General features: G+C 43.5%; 1 protein-coding gene across 1 annotated transcript; it reads right to left on the bottom strand.

The window, feature by feature from the left end:
• On the bottom strand, nt 1-25,357 carry LOC142664750 (cholesterol 24-hydroxylase-like). The gene is made up of 15 exons (XM_075844050.1): nt 25,142-25,357; nt 21,183-21,260; nt 17,844-17,925; nt 16,643-16,713; nt 15,898-15,984; nt 15,469-15,607; nt 14,968-15,078; nt 12,054-12,210; nt 11,457-11,519; nt 9,010-9,082; nt 7,925-8,009; nt 6,819-6,929; nt 3,985-4,073; nt 1,813-1,879; nt 1-200 (listed from the first exon to the last, which is right to left on the bottom strand). The coding sequence occupies exons 1-15, from the start codon at nt 25,276-25,278 to the stop codon at nt 39-41; spliced, it is 1,512 nt and encodes a 503-aa protein (XP_075700165.1). The 5' UTR covers nt 25,279-25,357; the 3' UTR covers nt 1-38.
• Nucleotides 25,358-26,155: the final 798 nt, after the last annotated feature.

Genomic DNA, 26,155 nt, shown 5'->3' with positions numbered 1-26,155 from the left:
AATGTTCTCTTTTTCTTTTATTAAATAAAATTACAACATTATTTCTTTGATGCTTTGTGTTCCGCTCGGGGTCTCAGTCTGCTGATCACACCATCCAAAGGCCGTAGGGTCCCGGTATCCAAGAGCTTGAAGCTCTGTCCTTCCACCAGCTCATACTCAAATCTCTGCAGGAGCTTCGCTATGATGACCTTTGCCTCCAACTGTACAGAGAGAACATACAAAATATATGTGACAAGGGACATGGTGGTACTATATATCCCCAGATCGCAGGTAATTGGGCATGTGTAGCACACGTAAATCTGATGCAAGCACTGTATATTACTGTACACTCGCCAAAATGGGCAGCAGTACAAGTATGGGAGCACGGTCCGTAAAAAGCAAAAGATAGGGCATGTCCTATCTTTTGGGGAGGCTTTCTACAGCCCGGACACCTTCCCGCAAATATACAGGAAGGTGTCCGTGGTCAATAGAAATGAATGGGTCCGTAATTACGGTGCGCAATTACGGACGAAATCTACGGTTGTGTGCATGGGGCCTAAGAACTTCCTCTGGCACAGAGTACCATAGATTCACTGCTCTTACAGTATGTTTGCTCAAGCTCTTATATGACTTTCTTGTGTACAGGTGCTCAAAACTGCACACACTGTGTGGTCTGACTAATGATTTATAAAGGGGTAGAACTTTGTTCTCGTCATGTGCATCTTTGCCCCTTTTGGTGCACCCCATGATCTTATTTGCCTTGGCAGCAGCTGCCTGACACTGGTTGCTACATTTTACTGTCAACTGAAAATATTTTCGATGTCAGTTTTACTCAGTGTTTTTCCCATTTAGTATGTAATAGTGACATATATTCTTCCTTTTCACATGCAAAACCATACATTTTTTTTATATTAACCCTCATTTGCCAATTTTGTGCCCAATCCTCCAACTTCTTCACATCCATTTGTGAAAGAATACAGTTCTCCTTTGTGGTAATTACTTTACACAGTTTAGTATCATCTGCAAAAATGTATATTTAACTGTGCAATCTCTCTACAAGGCCATTAATAAATGTATTACATAGCAAAGGGCTGAATATTGACCCCTGTAGTACCCGACTAGTGACGGTGACCCAATATTAATGTACTCTTAATAACCACCCTATTTTTTCTATTACTGAGTCAGTTACTTACCCACTTAGGCCCCATGCACACAGCCGTGCCCGTAATCACGGGCCGCGATTGCAGGCAAGGCAGGCCGCCCGCATTTTCGGCAAAGTATGGGAGCATGGTCCGTGAAAAGCAAAAGAATGGACATGTCCTAGCTTTTGCTGTAAACTTCTAAGGCCCGGACACCTTCCCGTAAATAAATGTGAAGGTGTCCATGGACAATAGAAGTGAATGGTCTGCAATTGCGGACAATAATTGCAGGCCGCAATTACGGACGATTTTTACGGTCGTGTGCATGGGGCCTTACACATTTTTTCCCCCAGTTCCAGCATTCTCATTTTATGTACCAACCTTTTATGTGGTAGAGTACCAAATGCTATGGAAAAATATATATGACATCCAACTACTCACCCCAGACCAGTCTAGAATTTACCTCCTCATAGAAGGGGATCAGATTAGTTTGACAGGACCGATCCTTTATAAACCCACGCTGACACTGAGTTATACCATTATTTTTATTGAGATACTGTACTCCAGGATAGAATCTCTTAGAAAACCTTCACACATTTTACCCACAATAGAGATTAAATTTACAAGTTTATAGTTTCCAGGCTCATTTTTTAATCCCTCGTTCTTCTTTATTTAGTTTTTACTATTCACCTACCTGAGAAAAGACTTGTCCAATACACGTTCGCGGTCCAAGAGAAAACGGAAAGTAGGAGAAACCAGGCCTGTTTATATAAAACAAGATAAAGGTATATCCAGTGCATGATAACCTATATAAATCAACTATCAGATGGACCTAAAGAATAATTCCACCTAAAATGAAGAAATCACCTGTAAATATAAGTTCTGGTGCTTTCTGTCATACTGTTATAAAGGATTTGTCCTACCATTTCTTAGCTATATCTGTTTCAGAAAAAGCTAGTTGACAACTCATATAGACATTACCACAACTCCCATCGGGGGAACTTAGAAGCATACTGTTTATACATTGAATTCAATATTAAAACAGTAAAGAGTTGGCTCCTAAGCTCCCCCTTGTGGTGTCGGCTGGCAACTATATTATTTATCTCTACGGCCACACAGGGGAATTTGAGGTCTGTGTATATCAAAAAATATATAAGTATATATATACATATATATATATATATATATATACATATATATATATATATATATATATATAAAAAATGATGCAGTGTTAAAAAGTGGACTTTCACTTTAAAAGTTTATATTCCCAGGTGATTTTTTTTTCTTATTTTGTGGGCAGGATTACTCTTTAGCTACAGATTTGGTCAATTTTGGCCTTGAGAACTTGAACAATTTTTTTCATTTTGCCTCTTTGCATTTTGACGGTCATAACTTTTTATTTTTATGTCTTGAGACTAATTAGTAAAGTTTATTTATTGTAAAAAAAAAAGTGTTTGTGTATTGTCTTTTTTTCTTACTGATTTTTTTTAATCATTACATTTATTTATTTTTTACTTTTTTTTAATGATCGATTAAAGGTTTGATTTTCGATTTACGTTTTTTTTACTAAAATTTGTACTGGCATATACAGTAACTATGTATATGCCAACATATTACGCTGTGCACTAATAGTACACAGCTAGTTGTTAGGACTAACATGGAATATGGTCAGACAGCCCAGGGGTTAGGGTTAATGGGCCCTGAGCTGTCTGCATTTTCAAGGTATGGGCCCTGATCTCCAAAGATTTCCCTGTAAAGCAATCAAAGAGGATCAGTCTCTCCTTTTATATCCCACGATCACCGTTATTTGTGGCATGCAAAGGGTTAAAGGAAGGGTGTCGCGAAAAATTTTTTTTTTATATCCATTTGCTTTTAGTGTTTTATTAAAAAATGTTTTATTTATTTGTGTGTTTGTGTTTTACTTTTTTTTATTTTTGAACTTTTACTTCTCCATGGGGGCTGCCATTTTTTTTTTCATCTCTGTATGTGTCGATTAACGACACATACAGACATGGAATACGGCACATACAGCCCCATAGAGAATACGAACGGGACCCGTTCCATTCACTATGCTGTACGCCGTCTGTGTGGGAACGGCACATGCGCCGCTCCCACACAGTCCAAATGGAAGGTCTTCGGCCGAGCGACGTCCGGCGCCATTTTCTTGTGGACCGGAAGCCGCGGCCAGACAGTAAGATGACTACTTCCGGTCGCGGCTTCCGGACATGTGTTCTAATGCAAGCACTAGGAGCGGAGGAAGCAGACGGAGCGGACGGACCGGAGGGAGCGGCGGAGGCAGGAGCAGGTAAGTTATTTCTGTGTATGTACGTGTTTTAGTGTGTGATTACCACTGTATGTAAGCTTACTACACTGTGTATTCGCTCAAAAAATGGCGACACACAGTGTAGGAGGTTTGAACGTTCAATCCCCTCCTTTCTCCTGGCACTAGCTAGGATAAGGGAGGGGGGATTCTGTGAGCTCACTAGAGCGAGTGTGTCTTCTCAAATTTTGCAGCATAAAGCAATGTGGTTGCTTTACCACATGCCAATGCTGCAATTTTGGGAATTGCTCCATCTAGTGACCAGCACTGGGAAATATTATAAATTAGAATCTAATTTATAAAATTTCCTGACTCGTGAAAAAATTAAAAAAATGAGAACAATGTTTAATCATTTATACACTAACTGTTTAACTAAAAAAAAAAAAAGAATTTCAATGGCGGAGATCAGAGGTTTCTCACATCTCTGCCATTGTAGCGGGGCTGCAGCGGTATAATACAGCCCTTGCCCCGCTTCTTATTACATAGGAGCTGGGCCCGCACGATTAGCATTAAGAGTATGCTCGTCATGATGTGGCTACTTACTTGGGAGCATCAGGGTGGAATCTATCTGGGTTGAAGACAAAGGGATCTTTAAAATATTTCTCCATCCGGCACATGATGTATGTGTTAAACTTCAAAGAGAAAAAAATGACAGCACTTAAGACTAGTACAGACACTGGGATGTTATTACAAATGTAGAAAATCACAGCGGTGCAGCAACTTCACGTACGCTGTGACTGCAAAAAATACAAAACTAAAAACCATTCTCTGCGAGCGCCAAGACACCAATACTATATGTATATTATTTTGCATCACTGCTAAGTTTCCTATACTTATAAATGTGAGGTTCTTAGCGCACATTATGATCAAACTGTGTGACCCAACAGCCCCGACCAACTTTTTGTGTTTTATGTTGTACATTTGGGGTTGGTGACTGCCTCCACTTTGGTCGTGCATTCTACCCAAGGCCAGGGGCGTAACTAGGAAAGACTGGGCCCCATAGCAAACTTTTGACTGGGGCCCCCCTCCCCTGGGTATCACACAACCCCCCCTTGTAGATAGTGCCTCCCTATAGATTCTGCCACACAGCGCACCCTATAGACAGCACCATACAGCCCCCTGTAGATAATGTCATACAGCCCTTCCCTGTAGATAACGCCATACAGCCCTCCCCCTGTAGATAACGCCATACAGCCCTCCCTTTGTAGATAACGTCATACAGCCCTCCCCTGTAGATAACGCCATACAGCCCTCCCCCTGTAGATAACGCCATACAGCCCTCCCCCTGTAGATAACGGCATACAGCCCCCCTGTAGATAACGCCATACAGCCCTCCCCTGTAGATAACGCCATACAGACCTCCCCTGTAGATAACGTCATACAGCCCTCCCCTGTAGATAACGCCATACAGACCTCCCCTGTAGATAACGGCACACAGCCCTCCCCTGTAGATAACGCCATACAGCCCTCCCCTGTAGATATCGGCATACAGCCCCCTGTAGATAACGTCATACAGCCCTCCCCTGTAGATAACGCCATACAGCCCCCCCTGTAGATAACGCCATACAGCCCCCTGTAGGTAACGCCATACAGCCCCCCTGTAGATAACGCCATACAGCCCTCCCCTGTAGATAACGTCAGACAGCCCTCCCCTGTAGATAACGTCATACAGCCCCCCCTGTAGATAATGGCATACAGCCCCCCCTGTAGATAACGCCATACAGTCCTCCCCTGTAGATAACGTCAGACAGCCCTCCCCTGTAGATAACGTCATACAGCCCCCCCTGTAGATAACGCCATACAGCCCTCCCCTTAGATAACGTCATACAGCCCCCCCTGTAGATAATGGCATACAGCCCCCCCTGTAGATAACGGCATACAGCCCCCCTGTAGATAACGCCATACAGCCCTCCCCTGTAGATAACGCCAGACAGCCCCAAACCCCCCCTGTAGATAACGCCATACAGCCCCCAACCCTTCAAAAATAAAAAAAAACGGCCTATAGTTTGTCCTACAAAAGACATACATGTGTGATCGCTGGCAGCGATAAGGAGAACTTCTTCCATGACAAACCTCGGACTTCCGGCCTCTGCGCAGTTCAATAAAAATGAAAGGAGTGCTGGTCACGCATGCACACAAGCGCGACCGGTGCGGAAGTAATTTCTATGGAGCTGCAGACAGACGCCGGAAATCCGAGGTCTGTCATGGAGAAGGTCAGGGGACTTTCGGTCCCCCGTTCTCTTTATCGCTGCGCGTCCCAGCGATCACACATGTATTCCCAATCCTGTGGATAGGGGATGCATGTCTTTTGTAGGAACAACCCCTTCAGTGGCGTCGCGCTGTAGCAGCCATAGCAGCTGCTAGCGGAGCCTCCGGCCATGGGAGGGGGAGCCTGTGCCGGCGGGTGGCCCGGGCCCCCTCATGCTGCGGGCCCCGTAGCAGCTGCTACGGCTGCTACAACAGTAGTTACGCCACTGCCCAAAGCTGTTTGTAATTTCAGCAATGCTGGTTCCTACCTACCCTGAGTTCATTCTGCGGGATAAGGTCCCATGCACACGACCGTATTTTTCATGGGTCTAATGTACAGATGTAGCCATCTTTATATTGACTTTTAATGCATTAAATCACACATTGTTAAGAAATTTTAAAGAGGCGCTGTCACCAGTTTAATACTTCCGTATCTCCTACCTAATCTAATAAACGCTTTGATGTAGGTAACTACAGTCTTGTTTTTAAAAAAACAAACATTTATTAGTGACAAAATTCTGATCATTTTTACATTTATGCAAATATTTTGTAAAAGCCCAACGGGGCGTTGTAAAGAAAAGTGTATGACGTGGACCAATCAGCGTCATACACTTCTCTTCATTCATGCTCAGCTTTATTCACAGAACAGCGTGATCTCGCGAGATCATGCTGTGACGTCACTTTCTCCCGCAGTTCCTTTACAGGAGCGACGGGAGAATGACCAGACATCAGCTCCAGCCGTGCCAGGACAATCATCCTAATCAGCAGCAGTCCTGGCACGGCTGGAGGTGATGTCTGGTCATTCTCCCGTCGCTCCAGTGAAGGAACTGTGGGAGTGACTTTTTCAATGGCTTTTGTTGTGGGATATCACTCTGCAGCAAGTTATCAAAGTCAAGACAACCTTGGCTACATCTGTACTGCCCATCATGTAGGACCGCCTCTCCATGCCCGAAGTCAGTTTTGGCAGGAGGTAACTGGAAGTAAACTTTAAGCAATTTCTATTCCCTCCCAGCATTCATTCTGAGACTAGGGATCTCTCTCTTGTCTCATGTGATCTCCCGGTTTTATACCACCAGGGTCGTGATTCAGCCCTGGTGGTATATTTACGATCAGCAATGTCTCTCTCCTACCATTAGATTAGATCCAGCAGGAATCCTCACTCCTTCGATAATCGTTTCCTCTTCTAATGCCCTTGATGTTCCTGGAACTGTTGGGTAAACCCTCAAGGTTTCTTTTAAAACCTAAAGAAGAAATAATGTTAAATTCTAAGTGTTTTTGGTAGCAAAAAACATTTAGCAGATCTATAGCCTAAGCCTTAAAGAGGCTCTGTCACCAGATTTTGCAACCCCTATCTGCTATTGCAGCAGATAGGCGCTGCAATGTAGATTACAGTAACGTTTTTACTTTTAAAAAACGAGCATTTTTGGCCAAGTTATGACCATTTTTGTAGTTATGCAAATGAGGCTTGCAAAAGTCCAAGTGGGTGTGTTTAAAAGTAAAAGTCCAAGTGGGCGTGTATTATGTGCGTACATCGTGGCGTTTTTAATACTTTTACTAGCTGGGCGTTCTGATGAGAAGTATCATCCACTTCTCTTCAGAACGCCCAGCTTCTGGCAGTGCAGATCTGTGACGTCACTCACAGGTCCTGCATCGTGTCGGACACATCGGCACCAGAGGCTACAGTTGATTCTGCAGCAGCATCAGCGTTTGCAGGTAAGTAGCTACATCGATTTACCTGCAAATGCCGATGCTGCTGCAGAATCATCTGTAGCCTCTGGTGCCGATGTGTCCTCGCTCGTCTGACACGATGCAGGACCTGTGAGTGACGTCACAGCGTGATCTGGCAGAAGCTGGGCGTTCTGAAGAGAAGTGGATGATACTTCTCATCAGAGCGCCCAGCTAGTAAAAGTATTAAAAACGCCCCGATGTACGCACATAATACACGCCCACTTGGACTTTTACTTTTAAACACACCCACTTGGACTTTTGCAAGCCTCATTTGCATAACTACAAAAATGGTCATAACTTGGCCAAAAATGCTCGTTTTTTAAAAATAAAAACGTTACTGTAATCTACATTGCAGCGCCGATCTGCTGCAATAGCAGATAGGGGTTGCAAAATCTGGTGACAGAGCCTCTTTAAAACTCATATTGCCCACAGTTTGTAAGGGAACACGTGGGTAGGAAGGAAATTAGATTGTAAAGTCATAGAAATGAAGACTAATCCTAATAAATACCTGATTAAGATACTTCAGTTTTCCAAGATCTTCATATTCAATGTCTCTTTTGGAGCCAATAACTTCATCCACTTCAGCCTGGACCCTGTGCAAGGGGCACAATTATGAGATAGGAAGTTACTGTCAAGATAATATTACAATATTATATGCGGGAAGGTGGAAGTCAAACACAAATTTAAACCAATCAAGAGGTGGGATTAATTTGACATAGACCATACCCTGAGGCCTAAGTTACCACCTAATCCATTTCCTGATATTTTGCTGCTTTGTCCCACCAAGGTAATGGTTATACACCATATAAAAAAAAAAGAAATAGATATATTTCTTTGCTTTCACTGAAAAAGTGGATTTATACCCTCAATTTGGCCATAGATATTAGATAATTATCAGCCAAAGAGAACAATTCCAACTCTATCTGCTAAAAGTAAAGCCTCAAACAGCTACATCAAGGCACCAAATAAAAAGGTCATGTCTGTCAGGAAGGCAATAACAAAAAAAGTCCACTGGTTCTAAGGACCAAAATTGGGTACATCATTAAAGGGGATCTGTCTCCTCTCCTGACATGTCTGTTTTAGTAAATAATTGTATTCCCCATGAAATAACATTTCTGGAACATCTTTCCTTAGATCTCTACGTTGTGCCGTTCCTCTGATATTCATCCTAAAAATTTATGAATAAATTGACAACTACCGTAGGAGTTACCAGTTGGAGGTGTGTCCCTACACAGACTGATACTGGCCAATCAGTGCTGACAGAGTGAGACTGTAGGGACACGCCCATTTGATGAATGGAATTGTAACACCCAGTTGTCATTTTATTCATAAAATTCTAGAAGGAATAACAGAGGAACGGCACAATGCAGGGTTCTAAGAAAAGATGTTACAGGATTGTTATTTCATGGCTAATACAATTATTTACTAAACCAGACATGTCAGGAGAGATGACAGGTCCTTTTTTAGGAGTCGATATAAATGGCCAGATCAAAACAACATTTATACGTACACAATATCAACGCTTAGGAGAAGTGTCGTATATGGGAACTTTCAGTTAAATAGCCTAGGTCCCTTGTATGAGAATTGACTTACCTAGCTAGTATGTCTGGGTGCCGTCCTAATTCCATCACAGTAAAGGCTATGTGGTTGGCCGTTGTTTCTTGACCTAAAACCATTTGTAAATTAATAGATAGATAAATAGATAGATAGATAGATAGATAGATAGATAGATAGATAGATAGATAGATAATTAATTAATAGATAGCTAGATAGACAGATAGATACAGGGGTGTAACTAGGAAACACTGGGCCCCATAGCAAACTTTTGACTGGGCCCCCCTCCCCTGGGTGCCACACACAGCTCGCCCTTGTAGGTAGAGCCCCCCTGTAGATAGTTCTATACAGCCCCCTCTGTAGACAGTGATCTACAGCCCCCCCAGTAGACAGTACTATACAGCGCCCCCTGTAGTCAGTACTATACAGTGCCCCCTGTAGACAGGGATATACAGGCTCCCCATACAATGCTATACAGCCACCCCTGTAGACCATGCTATACAGCCCCCCCTGTAGACAGTGCTATACTTTCAAGTATGACAAAGAGGGATAACCGATGCTGCGAGCAGCGCAGCATTTTATTTCCTTTTAAATCATGCCTCTAATCCCACCCAATCCCGTCCATACACACCCGGTTCCGCCCACACAATATCATGTTCCCATAGTGCCTCCCACACAGTATAATACCAAATAGCTGTCCCCACACAGTATAATGCCCCCACAGCTGCCACCATACAGTATACTGACCCATAGATGCCCCATACAGTATAAAGCCAACACAGATGCCCCCATACAGTATAATGCCCACACAGATGCCCCCATACATCATAATGCCCCATAGCTGCCTCATGCAGCATAATGCCCCCATAGCGGCCACATAGAGTGTAATGCCCCTATAGCTGCCTCATACAGTATAATGCCCCAATATACAGTATATATATATATATATATATATATATATATATACACATACACACAGTATAATACCTCCAAAGCTGCCCCACACTGCAAAATGCCCCCATAACTGCCCTCATAGGGTATAATGCCCCTATCTGCCCCTATACAGTATAATGCCCCCTTAGCTGCCCCTAGTGCACGTGCACTTGTAGATAGTGACAGTGTCTATGTAGATTGTGACACCCCCCCCCTTGAAGATAGCGCCACCCCCCCTTGTAGATTGCGCCATTGGGACTCCCTCTAGGAGCGGAATCCCCAGCCAGAGCATAGGTTAGGGATTCCGCTCCTAGAGCGAAGCCCTGATGTCATGATCCATATATGGACAGTGACGTCGGTCACTACTTCTTGAGCGGAATTCCCGTTGCCGAATCTGGCCGGGATTCTGCTCAAGGAGGAGCCCCTGACGTGAATGTCCATATATGGACAGTGACTTCAGGGGTTTCCTCTAGGAGCGGAATCCCCGGCCAGATCATCAGCAAAGGGGATTCCGCTCAAGGAGTAGCCACTGATGTCATATATGGACTGTGTCATCAGGGCTTCCCCGAGCACAGTGCTTAAAGTAGTGCTGTGCCCGGGGAGTCCTGGGTGAGCGGGGAGCTGATTGTTCCCTGCTTCCGAATTAGTGGCTACTCATTGAGTGGAATCCCCGTCGCCGATGATCTGGCTGGGGATTCCGCTCCTAGAGGAAACCCCCGAGGTCACTGTCCATATATGGACATTGACGTCAGGGGCTCCTCCTGGAGCGGAAACCCCGGCCAGAGTCGGCAACGGGGATTCCACTCAAGGAGTAGCCACTGACGTCACTGTCCATATATGGACAGTAACGCCAAGGGCTTCCCCGAGCACAGCGCTTAAAGTAGCACTGTACCCGGGGATTCCATGGCGAGCGGAGGAGCTCCCTCTGCTCCTCCGCTCTGAACTAATTCTGAATCAGGGAGTTGATGGTTCCCTGCTTCAGAATTGGGATCAACTGTATCTACATCCTGAGGACTCAGGATACAGTTGACAGCGGGACATACCCCTGGCTGCCCGGCACACCGCCCGGGGTCCGGGACTGTCCCGCTGAATCCGGGACGATTGGGAGGTAGCCTATGGCAGGGCAGGGAGATACCTCCCTGCTGTGTTATAGCTGTCAATATTATCTGTGTCCGAAGGATTGAATGTGGCGTCGCTACCGCTGTAGCAGCCATAGTGGCTGCTAGCGGAGCCTCTGGGCACGCGGGGCCTGTACCGGCAGACGGCACGAGCCCCATCAAGTCGCGAGCCCCGTAGCAGCAGCTATGGCTGCTACAGCGGTAGTTACGCCACTAGATAGATAGATAAATGATGATAGATAGATAGATAGATAGATAGATAGATAGATAGATAGATAGATAGATAGATAGATAGATAGATAGATAGATGATAGATAGATAGATAGATAGATAGATAGATAGATAGATAGATAGATAGATAGATAGATAGATAGATAGATAGATAGATAGATAGATAGATAGATAGATAGAACCATAACACTCAGATTTACAAACCTGCAATGAAGAAAGTCACAAACTGATCTATTAAATCCTCCAGAGTGCAACTCTCTTCCTGTTCTGAAAAGACAATGAAAGGAAATGATGAGATACCGTGTATAGTGTACTATGAAAGTCTCCAAAGAAGAAGCATAATATAGGGACACATCATATGACAATTTGCACCAAGACTAATTCTGTCTTCTTCATACCTCAAGCGGATTTTCTAGTAAATACAAGATCATGAGTCGTGTTCTTCACTTAAGCTTTTGAAAATTCGATTCAGACGTTTCTTGGTTATATCTGTTTCTGAATGACAACCAATATGGCCACCAGTAGATCTCCCATAGGGAGTTGTCATTGAGCTTTCCCATAGGCAAGTAGGGGATGTCATTACATCTACAAGGATAGGGCTACACATAGACTATTGTGGTACCACATATAAACCCTACTGTCAACTCAATGTATTCTTATACAGTGAGACTGTTGCCGACACGAGTCTGATGCACCCACATTGGTTGTCACCTAGCTTTCCCAGGACCAGATAACAACTTCACTCACTGAATTTAAATTTACTGGTGTTTTGTATTATTTAGGGAGAAAATGGCAACATACCGGCTCCTTTAAGAATCATCGTGAGGATATCAGTAGGAATGTTATCTCCTTCACGAATCGCCTTCATCCTTTGCTCAATGCATTCTTTTCCCGTTTCTCTCAGATGTCTGACATGCTTTTTCAGTTCTCTGATGAAGGGTTGTTTTGATGGATAAAACTATAGGGAAAAAAAATATTAATAATGACTGAACGGCGACTGTTGTCACTTAGTAACCATCTACAATCATCTACGCAACATACAATAAGATGTAATCTATGAAAGTGCTTAACCACCTCAAGAGACTCTCCCCAGATGTCATATTTCTGCAGGAGACTCACTGGAGACTGGGCACCCAAGGGAAATTGACGGCCCCCTGGTTGGGTGAATGTCATTCCGCCTTGCACTCTTCTTCTTCAAGAGGCATGGTGATTCTTTTTAGAAAAACCCTATGATTCAAGCTAGAACAATCCATTAGTGACCTCCAAGGCAGATACATTATCTTGCGCGTCACGGTGGAGGGCACTCCCTATTTATTGGTTAATGTATACGCCCCTAATCAGGACCAACACATATTTTACATGGAGGTTCTTCAGATAATTCTGGGTCTTCCGCTCTGTGACCTAATCATTGGCAGGGACTTTAATCTAGTCCGAAATGTCTCTATGGATCGATCCCCACCAAACCCGCAATCCTAAATGGCTGTATCTTCCTTAGAATTTTCCGTTGACTCTCTTAATTTGTGTGACCCCCCCGGAGAGTAGTTGACACTGGAGCTAGGGAATATACGTGTCACTCGAGTTCACATGGCACATTTTCAAGAATAGACGATTTCCTAATCTCCACCTCATTGTTTGATTCCCATAAAAACTCCTGGATTCACCCGATTGCTATATCGGACCATGCCCCGATTACCTTTACTATGGCCTTATCCTCCCCAACTGAGAGATCTAAATTCTGGAGATTTCCTGCCTACCTGACAGATTCCTCTGAGTTTCAACAATACCTTCAAATGCACTGGGGTAACTACTTGGATGACAACATGTTTCAGTCAGATGATATCCCTCTATTGTGGGCTCCATCGAAGGCTGTGATGCGGGGACATGTCATCAGTAAACTGTCTCGGAGGCGGAAATTACGAAGAGATCATTTCACTGCCTCACATTCCTCTCTATTATCGACTCAAAGGACCCATGCTAATGATTCTACCCCGGAAAGTAATCTAGCGTATCAGACAGCTAAGCACCTCCTGGACACCTTCATCCATGATGAATCTCACTGGCATGTAAGAAATATCGGCAATAAGTTTTATAGATGGGGCAACAAGACAGGCAAACTCCTGGCCGCACTTACTAAACAGAGACACCCCTTTAATCCTCTCCTTGCTTAACCCCCCCCCCCCCCACGAAAACCGTTTCCACAGACCCTACTGAGATAGCACAAATTTTCGCAGCATACTACGAGGATCTTTATAGGGCCACCCAGACTTCTCTTTCTGACATAGATTCCTTTCTGGATTCGGTTGGTTTGCCCACTCTCTCTTCAGAACAACAGCTTTTGTTGAACTCTGAGATACAGGAGGAAGAGGTGAGACAGGCAATTTCTTTGACCTCTAATGGGAAAACGCCGGGTCCAAACGGATTTCCAGCAGAATATTACAAAGTGCTAGGTCCCCAAATTGTACCACTTCTGACGAGTCTATATAATGACACCTTCATACACAACAAGCCCATTGACCGCTTCACAGAATCTTGCACGGTCCTTATACCGAAACCAGATAAGGACCCATCCTTACCCCAATCTTATCGCCCGATATCACTATTAAACCAGGATTGTAACATTTTGGCTAGAATATTGGCAGATAGACTCCAGTGCTTTCTCCCCAGTCTCCTCTGTGAGGCCCAGACTGGATTCACAAAGGGTAGGACCAGAATAAAAAGATTAGAACGGCGGTAGCTGCGACTGTATTGGCACAGGACCCGGCACAACCGGTCACCATGCTCATGAGCCTGGATGCCGAGAAGGCCTTTGACATAGTGGCATGGCCATTTTTAGACGCGGTCCTCTCCAAATCACAATTTGGCATGGTTTTCTCTCAATTTGTACAGTTTCTGCGCTTGGCGTGTGGTCAATGGGCTGAGCTGTCCCCTTATAGATATATTTAGGGGCACAAAACAGGGCTGCCCTCTTTCCCCTTTACTTTTTAATCTCACCATCGATCCCTTGTTACATCATCTAGTGCAAACTCAGATTTTTACGGGAATTGAAATACGCAATTTAGAATTAAAGTTAGCCGTGAGGGTGTACAGGATTCTGGAGTGGTTGAGGTGTTGGAGGGAGTCGTGCACTCAGTTGGCGTGTTCTCTTCTCTCGGACAACCGTGCAGCGCTTACAGTGGTGTGGACGGATATGGGCGGTTTGCTGGTCCCCGCCCCACCTCTTTATCCATCGTTGCATTAAGCCTTGATTAAGAGAAGGAGAAGCATGCTTTCTACTTTTGTATGCCATCAATGCATTAGGAGATTTTGTTCTGAACACAGGCTAACTTGTTTATGTTTGTCCCCCTCCCTTCCCCCGACTAATAATACAAGATTTACTTATTGATGGCTGTGTAGTCTATCACATCTGTAAACTCTTGTAACCAAATTTGCTTCTGGGGATTCCCCCCCCCCCTTTTTCTTTTCTTGTTGTTTGTTTTTATTTTCCCTCCCTTTTTATTCCTGTACCCCATATTCAAAAAGTATAATAAACAAAATAAAAAAAAATAAAAAAGATGTAATCTATGGCAACCAAGCCTCCCTCTCTTCCATCACTAGAAAAGACTATGTATATGGTCATCTTCTAATCAAAGTGACTGCGTAATATAGCGGAGCTCCAGTGCCTTCACGTGCCCAATATTAATATAGGTAAAAATATTGCCCTGGATGTAATACAAACCACTGACAATGGATCCCGTATTTCAACCATTCCTTTCATAATCATTGAAACATTTTGTGGAAATGGTGTTTGATCATCAAAAACAGCATTGAGCTCTATCCCAAAGGCAACCTAAAAAGATGAACACAGAAAATAAGGTAAGATCTTCTGAAATCCTACATGACCTGAACTTTTTCCTTCTTTTTCGACACTTCCTCATCAAAGTGTGGCTACATGTAAGACGGTGGTTGGAAAATGACCACAGGTGACTTCTATGAGACTATGAACAATGTCATCTTCTCATAAGATTAACTGCGGGATATAAGGAGGGGGTCCAGTGATGGACTGAGTGGTTGGTCAATCAAACAGTGCCCTAAGGAGGTCTCGAGGTCTCCAACCATCTCACAGAGAAGCAGTGGAGTAGATTAACATTTCCAATAGGCCAGGCATTTAATATTACGTCACATCATAATGATGTCATCAGTCCCACCCCACAATTTTTTATGGGATGCTTAGAGTTACCTTGGCGATGATATCCAGTGTCACTCTACTAAACAGATTGTGCATTACTACTTCAGATTTTCCATCTGCTTTTTGTGCCAGTTTTTCCATCAGATCTTCTGCCTTTTCGTTAAAAGGCCCCATTGATCCTATCAGGTAGCTGGAAAGGAAGTTACCAAATACATAACGCTAGTGATGACTGATAGATCAATGTTTATTATCAGTCACATCATATGTCATTATTTTATTGCTCTTCTGGAAAGTTCATCTCTTAGAAGTAATCTGGGATTTTCATGTGTTTGCCCTTGCACATTGTTGCTACTTACACAAGAAGAACTTGGTGACGTACATAAGTCTTTGTCTTCTAGGTAATGCCAGCAACCACTTCTAACCTACAACATTATGGTTGACCTGATGACATTCTGATATGTAGGGATATCAGGTACTTACGTTTTGCTGAATGCTGGATCAAAAATCCTCCTCTGTTTGTGCCAGTGGTCATAATCTCGATCTGTCAATAAACCTCTTCCCAAAGTTCTAAAAGTAGAGATTATCACATGAGAGTAAGGCAATGGCAAAACAGCAAACAAACTGAGGTCAGACGTCAACCATTAGATCAACAGAATCTGGATACAACCTACTGGAAATTAAGGAGAGGACATTATGCCATTGAGTCTACAAGGACTGTACACTTGCCCATTGGATCATGGTGGTATGGATAGCATCCAAAAGGGTCATCAGGGACTGGAAACGGCCAAAGCTTTACAAGTAACTTTCCTTATCATACTAGGTTACCAGATTATGGACAACGTACCAATGGATTATCACATAATGCATAGTATAACACTTTATCTAGGCAGTATCTAACTTCACAGAGTATACCTTGGTTTCAATATGGACTGAGCAAATTGACGAACCATGAACAATTACAATCTTCTTTTAGTTATGATTTGTAATCAGAGGTGTAGCTTGAAGCTCCTGGGCACCGATGCAAAATCGGCACCAGCCCCCTCCGGCCTGCAGTTACTTGCTATTTATGGTATTGCTGTCCCCTTATGTGGTAGTGGGGTCTTTGGGCACCTATGTCCGGTTATGACTGCAATGTCTGTAGCCCCAAACAGCTCAGCCACTGTTAATAATTTAATAAATAATACTAGAGACATTACTTTATCTATGTCAGCCAGTGGTTAGTTACCTCATTCCGAACATGTTTTGCAACTGATCATAGAAATCATCTTTGGTGTATTTTGGTGACATCAAGAATTCCTATAAAAAAATATACATTATATTACTGTGGGTATATCATAGGAGACCAAAATATCAAGTAGTTCCAGTGCATTACCAAAGGAGAACAGGGGTTGGAGAAGATTAATTTTTGGGAACCCAAGGTTGCCTATTGATGGTGGTCTTCTGCTTTGATACCCAGATTCAGTTTGGTGGATAACTCCATTGTAAAGGCCCTATTACACCGGCCGATAATCGGCCGGTGCAGCGAGCGCCGATCAATGAGACATCATTGATCGGCGCTCATTTGCTCCGGTCACAAGGAGCTATGGATGTGGACGAACGGTCGTTACTCCGGTCGCTCGTCCCCATACATTATTATCATGTCGGCAAGGGGTCTCCCTGTTTACACAGGGAGATGAGCTGCTGACATCGATAATATTTAAGTTTTTTAAAACGATACGAACAGCAGATGATCCAGCGTTTGCTCGTTCATCTGATGATCGCTGCCCTGTTTACACAGGGCAATTATCGGCAACGAGCGTTATATGAACAATTGTCTCCCCGATAATCGGCCAGTGTAAAACTTAAGACATACTGTAATCTACTGTAATAGAATTATAAGAAAAGTGCATGAGAGGAATCCTGATCGCCTTCAGATCATGATGACCTCTTAAACAGGTTGTCTCATTAATACATCTGTCCATATGCCCAATATGACCCCTGTCTATGAGCCAGAACGCAGAGCCGCTCTGTAAGAGCAGCCGTCATGTAGAACTTTATTTCCTGGCTGGCCACGGTTTCCCCCCAACAAAATTAGCTATTTGTCAGGGGTGCAAAAAGCCAGACGAGGGAGGATCTGTTGTGAAAGGGGATATCTCTGGCGAGACAACCCCTTTAACGCAAACAGATTTGTCTAAGAGCAACTTCCAGATCGAATGTGGGCAAACATATTGATAGGCATTAGTCAGACCACTGGTAAGCAGTCATGCAAATGGCAGTAATCTATATGCCGCCTTACGTACACATCATAAGGTATGTTCATTAAAGGAATTCACAATTTTAGGAAAGCAAACAATGGGATTCATGAAATTAGCAGATTCAACATGTATCCTGAGTATTGCAGGGAAAATAAGATTATATATAGGAATATTTAATATTTAATTGCTTACCTTAACTCCTTCAGGGCTAATAATAAAGATCATAACTTTGTGAACAGCATTAAGGCGTATTACAGGACCGTACTTCTCTACCCTAGAAAATAAATAGTGTAAAGTATCATCACAGTAATGTGGATGTTTAACAATCTAATACTACGATCTATGTGGGAACAATTTATATTAGAGTCATATAATGTATCTAGGTTTATTACACTCTCCCTTCTATGGCTGGCTTTAGATATTTAAACCATTCTACAATATAAGCAAAACCTATGCATGGGAGATATACATAGGACAGGGAACACTAAGGACTTTTGGGCGGCATAGGCAGACCTCACAATTAGGGTATGTTCACACTGAGTTTTTTGCAGACGGTAAAATCTGCCTCAAAATTCCTTCAGATTTTGACCTGCCTGCACTTTCTTTGCCATGTTTTTTGCGACGTTTTTGGCCGCGGCCATTGAGCGCCGCAGGAAAAAAACGCAGCGAAAACCGCTTTCTCTGCCTCCCATTGATCTCAATGGGAGATCAGAGACGGAAACGCGGGAAGAAAGAGCATGTCGCTTTTTTATCCCGCTCGCGGGAAAAAACACCTCCACCTCCCATTGAAATCAATAGGAGGAGATTTCGGATGTTTTTGGTGCGGTTTCCGTCTCGGTTTCAGCGTCAAAAACAGCGCCAAAAAACTCAGTGTGAACTAGGCCTTACGTTTTTTCCCTTCAGTTGGTCGTTAACAGTTAAGAAAGGTAACATCCAAGATGGATCCTATACCAACGCGTACTGAACTTTTTCTGTCTAGGCTTAGTGTAGCGATGACGGCTGCCGTTCGCCGCTACCCGGCTTCCCATGGCGGCCGCCATCTTAACTCACCGGTCCGCCAGCAACCTCCTCCTCTCCCGAGATGCCAGCAAGTACTGCCTCTCTTTGTTTCTCGTTCCCATAGGGTGAGCGCGCACGCTCACTCCCGGCCTTAAAGGGCCAGCGCACACACCTAGTAAAATGGTCCCACCAATCAGTTTAAACCTTGGCTCTGCTCTTTCACTTCTTGCTAGAGCGTTGTTGTGTCTACCCATGTTAGTTAAGCAAATTGTCCCTTAGTTGTTTCCTGCTCCCGGGGTTCCCATATCGTGCTCCCTGTATCCTGTAGCCTGTTGCTACGTTTGTTCCTGTGCCTAAACTCATTGATGGAGTCATGTTGCATCATCTGTCACGTCCGAGGTGATCCGCCACGTCCAGGGACATCTGCCACTTCTGTGGTCATCTGCCACGTCCGAGGTCATCTGCCACGTCCGAGGTCATCTGCCACGTCCGAGGTCACCTGCCACGTCCGAGGTCACCTGCCACGTCTGGTGTTGTCCGCCTAGCCCTCCAGGTACTCCTGGACTGTGACTGTTATTGACTATTATATGGCCAGCTGCTTCTCTGCCACGGCAGAGCGGCCTAGTGGGTCCACATACCCCACAGGTGTGGCACATAGATTTACTCAATTCAAAGTAACTGACTGCATGCCTCATCTGTCCAAAGACCCAGCACTACAACACTGTCATAGGCTTAGAGTAGAGCACCGCCCTTTAGAGCAAAAGTATCATCAATCTAAATATTAGGGCTACAGGCTTATGATCAGCTCCTTGCCCAGACAAGCAGATTTTGATGTCTGCACGTCTAAAATGTAACCCGTGCATAAGAATCATGAGAACTTCAGATTCTTAATTTCAAAAAGCTTTCAAAAGTCGAAAGACATCATACAATGGAACTTTCTTTTGAAGTTTGGGAATAAGGTGGCCCTGTCACTGAACAACACTCCCAGTTTTATATATTCCAACTGGTGGCATCATAAAAATGGAATATACCATGGGATCTTTTTTACCCAGGTACTAAACAAATTAGCAGATTTGGAAATTGAATGAGTTTGGAGATCCTGGAAAATATGTGTATCTGACTTTATTGGTGCTTAATGAACTTTTTTTTCAGTGGAATGAAGGAATCATGAAATGGCCTGGTCTATAGGCTCAATTGTATTTGGACAATGTAGGATTAAAGGGGTTTTACAGTTCAGAATACCCATTTCCCTATAACCTATTAGGGAATTCTGAATTATTAGAGGGGGGTTCTCTGTTCAGTATTTTAATCTCTTAGTCAGAGAAGAGAGCAGGTACAAAGAGCGACTTTCAATCTAGAGCACCAGTGCTGCAGACAACCCATTGATATGAATGGGCTCTGTGTAATGCTTCATTTCCCCTGTAGTGGTGCTGTAGGTAAATTAAACACTTACTGACAGGTTTCCTCATAGATAACAGCTGATCACTGAGGATCCCAACAAGGGGACACTTCTGTTTATTGTGATCTGTTTATTGTCAAGCGACCCTTCTAACAAGTATAAATTGTCAAAGCAGATAACCCCTTTGAGGGTTACAGTATCTTGAGGCATCAAGACATTTCCTAGCTAGCTATAGACTCTGTAATATCAAAGCAACTAATTCAAGCTAATGCTGTGGACAACCCTTTTACTTACTAATCTGTATCTACTTTTTCGCTCTGTTGGCCTTCCAGGACTTTTTAGACATACCTATTCTATCTAATCTAGTACAAGATGAGGATGAGAAGCGGGCATGTTTTTTAATGGGGAGGGGTGAATAAGCCAGATAGATACCTCTGCCACCGACCTTTCATCTGCGGGAACAAAGGATCAGGCATATTGACTTAAGGCACTTTTACATTGGCCAATTATCGTTCCCAATAATTGCCCTGTGTGAACAGGGCAACGATCAGCCGATGAACGTACAAACGCTCGTTGATTGGGTGATCGCATCGTTTTAAATGCTTAAACTTTTAGCGTTGTCAGCAGCACATCTCCCTGTGTAAACAAGTAGATGCGCTGCCGACATTGTCGAAATGTATGGGGACGAGCGATCGTAGTAACGAGCGCTCGTCCCCATACTAGCTCGAGAAAGGAGCAAACGAGTGCCGATCAACGAACTGTCTTTTAGGGTCCTTTTACATCGGCTAATTTTGGCCGTAAAAACGAGTGCAGGTTAACGAGACAGCTTGTTGATCGGCGTTCCTTTGCTCTTTTCACAAGGAGCTATGATCAGTAATGTGTGGGGAAGAGGGATCATTACTACAATTGCTCGTTCCCATACATTTCCATTATGTCGGCAGCACATCTCTCTGTTTACACAGAAAGATGTGCTGCCGACAACGATAATATTTTGTGCTGCATAAACGATACAATCACCCGATGAATTTCCTGATCAGCTCCTTATCAATCTCCTGTGTAAATGGGGTTATAACAGTCAAAGTAATAATTTAAGACATTAGTTATGAGTAAATATTTGGCAATAAGATACATACCAATCGAAGAATGGGTCATAAATGATCATATTATTCCTTATCAGCTTCATCAATGTGGGTGAGTGCCCGAGGAAAAAACTGAAGATCAAATAGAATATATAATTTCATTACAGGAAAAATTACAGATATATAGTTGTATAGATATATAGATGTATAGATATATAGATGACACAACTTCCTCTGCAGCCCTCTCCCATGGCGGCCTTTAATTTACTCACACTCCCCACCCCGACAACAAACATGGTGGAGTCTGTATTATCTTATCTGAGAATTGCCCCTGTTACCCAACTCCACCTCTAACCACCTTCACACTCCCTTCTTTTGAAGAACATGCTGTCTGTATCTACTCTTCCTCCAAGTGGTCATCATCTACCAATCTCAAAGCACTGCCACCACCTTTATAAACAACTTCACCACCTGGCTCCTACACTTACTGACATCGCCACCATCATCAAGGGTGATTTCAATCTCACCAATTTCAAATACCACTCAGCTACCTCCAATCTGCTATCACTCACCTCTTTCTTTGGCCTCTCCCAGTGGTCCTCCACAGCCACTCACAAAGAGGGCAACGCACTAGACCTTAGGGCCTGTTCACATCACCGTTGCCCTTCAGTTGAGGGGTTCTGTCGGAGGTTTCCGTCGAGTTAACCCCTCAACGGAAAGGCAAACGGAAACCTAAGCTTCCGTTTCCCTCACCATTGATATCAATGGTGACGGAAACCTAGCTAATGGTTTCTGTCTGTCACCATTGTGACAGGGTTCCGTTGTTCTTGACGGAACCAATAGCGCAGTCGCTATTAATTCTGTCAAAACGACGGAACCCAGTCATAACGGTGACAGAAATCATTAGCTAGATTTCCATCACCATTGAGTTCAATGGTGAGGGAAACGGAAGCGGAGGTTGCCGTTTGCCTTTCCACTGAGGGGTTAACCCGACGGAAACCTCAGACGGAACCCCTCAACTGAACACAGACGGTGATGTGAACACAGCCTTATTTTCACATGCCTATGTTCCCTATATAACCTCTCAAACTCGCCTCTCCACCTATCTGACAACAATCTACTTACATTCTCTTCCCTTTTCTCTTCAACTGCCCCACACTGATGCACGGCCCGTGGAAACTGAAACTGTCACGGGGCTGTAGAGGATGGTGTGAGCCTATTGTTTCACCAAGGGGTTTGAGGTAGGGCTAAACAAGGGAGAAGAGTCTAAGGGCAACCCAGGTATTCACTCCTATACAGGGATCTAGACTTTTTCTGCTGGGGATCCCCATGTCACTACGCCAGAGTAGTCTACCTTGGTAACGGTGAATATAAACAGGTATAGTACAGAATCAGTAGATAGTATGCAAAGTCAGGTATAGCAAAAGTCAGCGGAAATAGCAGAGGTTCGCTACAGGTCACAAGCAAAGATGTCAGAGCAGACAGAAGGCGAGAATAGTCAAAGGCACAAGCAGAGGTCAATGCCAGGAAAATCTAACAGAGTATAAGGTAGGGAATCACTAGACTTGCTAGGATGAACCTTATTGCTCAGGCATGGTGTAATAGAAGGGGAGGTTTTTTAAATTCGCATGTTGGCCTTTAAGGTGGCGCCCTAGGGACGATGTAGCCGCTAACAGGGGAAGTGGCGCGCCCATACGAGGCAGGATGGAGACAGCGGTGGCCACGCACAGCAGAGGGAACAGGCTGCCGGCGTAACACCCCATAACTTGCTTCACTGATGGAAAGCTCTCCACCTTATTCTCCAAATCACACCTCACCACATGCACTTGACCCAATTCCATACCCACCCATCCTTTACCACAATACTGCGTTTATCCCAGCCGTAACCCATTTTTTCAGCCTATCGCTAACCACTGACATCTTCCCTTCATCATTCAAACATGCAACCATCCCACACATCCTTAAGAATCCATCTCTCAACCATTTTGTCCAACTATCGCCCCATCTCATTACTCCCATTTGCTTCAAACTTCTTGAACAGCATGTCTACCTTAAACTGTCCTCCCACGTCTCATCACACTCTCTTTTCAACCATCTACAATCTGGCTTCTGACACCATCACTCCACTGAGAAGGCCCTAACCAAAGTGACTAATGATCATTTAACTGCCAAAGCCTCCCAACATGACTCTGTGCGTCTCCTTCTAAAGCTGTCCTCTGCCTTTGACACCGTCGAATACTCCCTCCTATTACAAGTTTTCTCATCTCTTGGTATCACAGTACTGGTATTCTCCTGGATCTACCAATACCTCACCAACCAAACATTTAGTGTCTCAAACTCACATACCATCTCCTCATCTCCCCCTCTCTCTGTTGGTGTCCCTTAAGGCTCTGCCTGGGACCCTCGCTTGTGTTCATCTACACCCTTGGCCTGGGACAGCTCATAAAATTCCATGGCCTTTAGTACCAACTTTACGCTGACAGCACACAAATTTACCTCTCTGGCCCAGATGTCACCTACCTGCTATTTTTAGTTCCAGAGCATCTAACTGGTTATCCTTACTTCTTCTCCTCCTGCTTCCTTAAACTCAACATGGTGATAACTGAATTCACCATTATTCCCCCATCTCACCTTAACAGAAGTAATTACAATTAATGGCTCCTCACTTTCCCCAATCTCAAAAGTTTTGATTCCGCCCTGTCCTTCAAACCGCACATCCAAGCTCTTATGACCTCTTGTTGCCTCCACCTCAAAAATATTTCTCAAATCCGCTCTTTCCTCATCCTTGAGTCAAGAAATATGCTAGTACATGCCCTCATTATCTCCCCCTAGACTACTGCAACATCCTTCCCTTTGGCCTCCCATCACTTTTGCACCTCTCCAATTCTACCTCAAATCTGCTGCCAGGTTAATCCACCTCATTTAACCCCTGCCTTTCCTCCTCTGCTAATCCCTTCACTGGCTACCTATTGCCAGTGAATTCAGTCCAAAATATTACCAATTAAATACAAGGCTGTCCACAACCTGCCCCCCCACCATCATTTCTGCTCTAATCTCCGGACACCTCCCCACACGTAATCCCCGGTACTCACAAGACCTTCTGTTCTGCTCTCCTCTTATCTGCTCCTCATATCATCTTCTCCAAGATTTCTCTCGTGCATCCCCCATACTCTGATACACTCTATCCCAACACATCAGACTCTTCCACCATCCAAACCTTCAAAAGCAGCCTGAATAGCCACCTCTTCCCAAAAAGCTTACAACCTGCAATAACCCTGCTACCACTCCTCTACCGGATGAATAGCTTCTACCATCACCTTCTGTCTACTTGCCTTTTCCATTGTAGATTGTAAACCCTTATAGCCAGGCTCCTCTCTCCTTCTGTACCTACCTGTCCATTATTAGCTCTTTTTTTTATTGTACTTGTTGTTTTTATTGTTAATGTTATATATTTAAATCCCTTCTCGAATAAATGGTGCTTTAAAATAAATAATATTAATAATAATGACACACAGATGGGATTCAAATAGTGGGCTGTAGTTGTTAATAGGCGGTTAATAGCAGTCAGTTCTGTACCTTGGAGCCACACCAATTCTCAGCTATCTACAAGGGGCCAAAGTCCACCAAAAGTTGGAAGAAGCGAAAAAAGGTTGTTAAGATCTTATGAGCTTTGCAAAATAGGACCGAAGACACCCCAAAAAGTTAAACTGGTTTAAGTTTTTGATTGATCATTTCATAGGTAGAATCAGACAGTGCTGGCGTCAATGAATGAAAACATTGTTTACATCAAGAGGCGGAAAACCTGCACCGATCCTGTCCAACTGACACAGGTGCACAACTAGTTACAGAATATAAAACTAAGCCCCGCAGCTGTGTCAACTGGACATGATCAGGACAGGTTTTCGGGACAGGTCCCAAAACAACAGTGTTTCCATTCACTGAGAGCAAGTAGAAACCCTCTTGAAAAATAGTGATAAATGTAAACAAAGTATAATAGAAAGTTGCAGAATTACCTGTCTCTGGGGGGTCCAGGGATGTGGTCAAACTTTGTGTGGATGTAGTAGATATATCCAAAGCACAGAAGGAAACCTATGACGGCCAGAAGCAGGAGCAGCAAAATAGCCCCAGTAATAAAACCTAAAAATGCCATCTCATTAAATCTGTTCTGCCCTGTTGGGGAGACACTAAGCTGTGCGTCAGAGGAGGACAGAGGTTGTTTGTGATCTGTCACCAGGTTGGGAACTGCACTATATACTACAAGTAAGAGCATCCCTCCCCCAGAAGGACGGGGTGGTATGATGAACGTTCAAACAAATAAGGGAAACACTGAAGAGCTGAGTGGAGAAGGGATTCTGGAGGAACCACAAACTTCTTCTGTAGTCGAATAAATTACATTACGACTTTAACCCCTTAGTGACCGGCCTATTTTAGGCCCTAATGACCAAGCTATTTATTTTTGAAGTTTTTCCATTGTCTCATTCAAAGAGCTATAACACTTATATTTTTGCGCCGACGCAGCTGTATAAGATCTTGTTTTTTGCGAGACAAGTTGTATTTTTTAATAGCACCATTTTGTGGTACATATAATTTACTGATTAAAACTTTTATTAACTTTTTTTCAGGGGGAATAGAAAAAAAAAACAGCAATTTCGCCACACATTTTTTTGCGTCCTAAATTTATGCCGTTTACCGTGTGGTATAAATAACACAATAACTTTATTCAGCGGGTTGTTACGATTGCGACGATACCAAATTTATATAGTTTTCCTATGTTTTACTACTTTTACACAGTAAAAACACATTTTTTCAAATTTACTTGTTTTTGTCTCTCCATATTTGAAGAGCCGTAAGTTTTTTATTTTTCTGTCTGTGCAGCTGTATGATGGCTTTTTTTTTTTGCGGGATGACTTGTAGTTTTTATTGGAACATGTGACTTTTTGATCACTTTTTTTCACTTTTTTTAAGGCAGGATTCACAGAAAACAGCAATTCTTGCATTTTTTTTTATTTATTTTTTTCTACGTTCGC

Source organism: Rhinoderma darwinii, chromosome 12, assembly GCF_050947455.1.
Source record: "Rhinoderma darwinii isolate aRhiDar2 chromosome 12, aRhiDar2.hap1, whole genome shotgun sequence".
Taxonomy (NCBI): domain Eukaryota; kingdom Metazoa; phylum Chordata; class Amphibia; order Anura; family Rhinodermatidae; genus Rhinoderma; species Rhinoderma darwinii.
This window is presented reverse-complemented; position numbering and strand designations above follow the sequence as displayed.

Coding starts and splice junctions, on each gene's coding strand:
- LOC142664750 (XM_075844050.1), bottom strand. CDS start 25,278: ATGGCATTTTTAGGTTTTATTACTGGGGCTATTTTGCTGCTCCTGCTT. Junction 6,930..7,924: donor AACTGAAGTATCTTAATCAG/GTATTTATTAGG, acceptor TTTCTTCTTTAG/GTTTTAAAAGAAACCTTGAG. Junction 1,880..3,984: donor TTCCACCCTGATGCTCCCAA/GTAAGTAGCCAC, acceptor TTATATAAACAG/GCCTGGTTTCTCCTACTTTC.